The sequence below is a fragment of the Myotis brandtii genome, unplaced genomic scaffold (genome assembly GCF_000412655.1).
Source record: "Myotis brandtii unplaced genomic scaffold, ASM41265v1 scaffold158, whole genome shotgun sequence".
Taxonomy (NCBI): Eukaryota; Metazoa; Chordata; class Mammalia; order Chiroptera; family Vespertilionidae; genus Myotis; species Myotis brandtii.
In genome coordinates, this window is record NW_005355753.1 from 1,246,182 (window position 1) to 1,247,245 (window position 1,064).

General features: G+C 63.2%; 1 protein-coding gene across 1 annotated transcript in view; it reads right to left on the reverse strand.

Moving 5' to 3' along the window:
• AQP8 (aquaporin 8) overlaps positions 1–420 on the reverse strand; it is a 7,546-nt gene extending 7,126 nt beyond the window's left edge. The window contains exons 1-2 of the mRNA XM_005862036.2: positions 338–420; positions 1–213 (exon numbers count right to left, since the gene is read on the reverse strand). The exon at positions 1–213 is cut by the window's left edge and continues 13 nt beyond it. Coding sequence (XP_005862098.1) covers positions 1–213; positions 338–349 — 225 coding nt within the window. The 5' untranslated portion in view covers positions 350–420. The remainder of the gene's footprint in view (positions 214–337) is intronic.
• Between the last annotated feature and the right edge of the window lie 644 nt (positions 421–1,064).

Consider the following 1,064-nt stretch of genomic DNA (forward strand, 5'->3'; position numbering starts at 1 on the left):
CCCCAGGGCCAGCGCCGGCTGCAGCAGCCCCGCTTCCGGCCCGTTCCCGATGACTGACAGGCACCCGATGAAGATGAAGAGGGCAGAGCCCAGCAGTTCGACCAGGCAGGGCCGCACCAAGCGCTCATGCCACCACCCGCGCCCTCTGCCTTCCACGCTCGGCTCCTTCCCCTTGCTGCTGCCCAATTCAAGGTCCCCCATAGACACGGCGGCCTGCAGAAGGGAAGGGAGTGGGACTGGGAGGAAGGGCGGCCAGAAGAAGCCCCCCCCCACCCCCAAAGTGAACTCTCAGTGACCCTGGAGGGCCAGGCTGGGGAGCCGAGGGCAGTGGGCTCACCTCTGCAGACATGAGGGCCGCACCACACGGACGGACGGCTGGGCCTGGCTGGCCGGGCCGCACCTGCTCTCGGGCACACGCTTATCTCGGGCTGGAGCTGCTGATCCCAGCGCAGGCTCTGCCCTTTAACAGGCGCGAGAAAGCAGTGAGCAGGTGGGAGGTGGCCCTGCGGCCCAGAAAAGGAAACAGTTTTCTTTTTAATCTCAACGGGGCAGGGCAGGGGCTGGTTGAGGATTGCTGAGCTTTCTGCCACCAGGGGAAGGCGCTGGCTTAGCGGCAGCATCTGGAGGGGAGGCCCAGCCCCCGTGGTCACCGTCAGGGTCCAAAGCAGACCCGCATGTGCAAGAGGACGCGAGGACTGCCCCTCGTTAGGCCCGCACACGGGAGGTAGCAGCCCACTCATCCTCAGGTTGTCCCGCCAATTCCCACAGACATCTCCTCATTCACGAGACCCAACATCCTCACTCACACACCTCATCGCCGGATCCAGGCTGAGCTGTGACGGGTGACCCTTCACTGACAGGCAATTGGGCCCGTGGAGAAGCCATGGGCCTTAGAAACAGGCCACCGGGGTTCCGCCCCAACTCTGAGCACTGACTTACCGTCTCTGCACTTTAGCTTGCTCCCTACCATGTGCGGATGCTGGTGACCAGGGTCGCCATGAGGCTTACGGAGTTAGCACATATATGTAAAGTGCTTCCGACAGTGCCAGACACATGATAAGCAC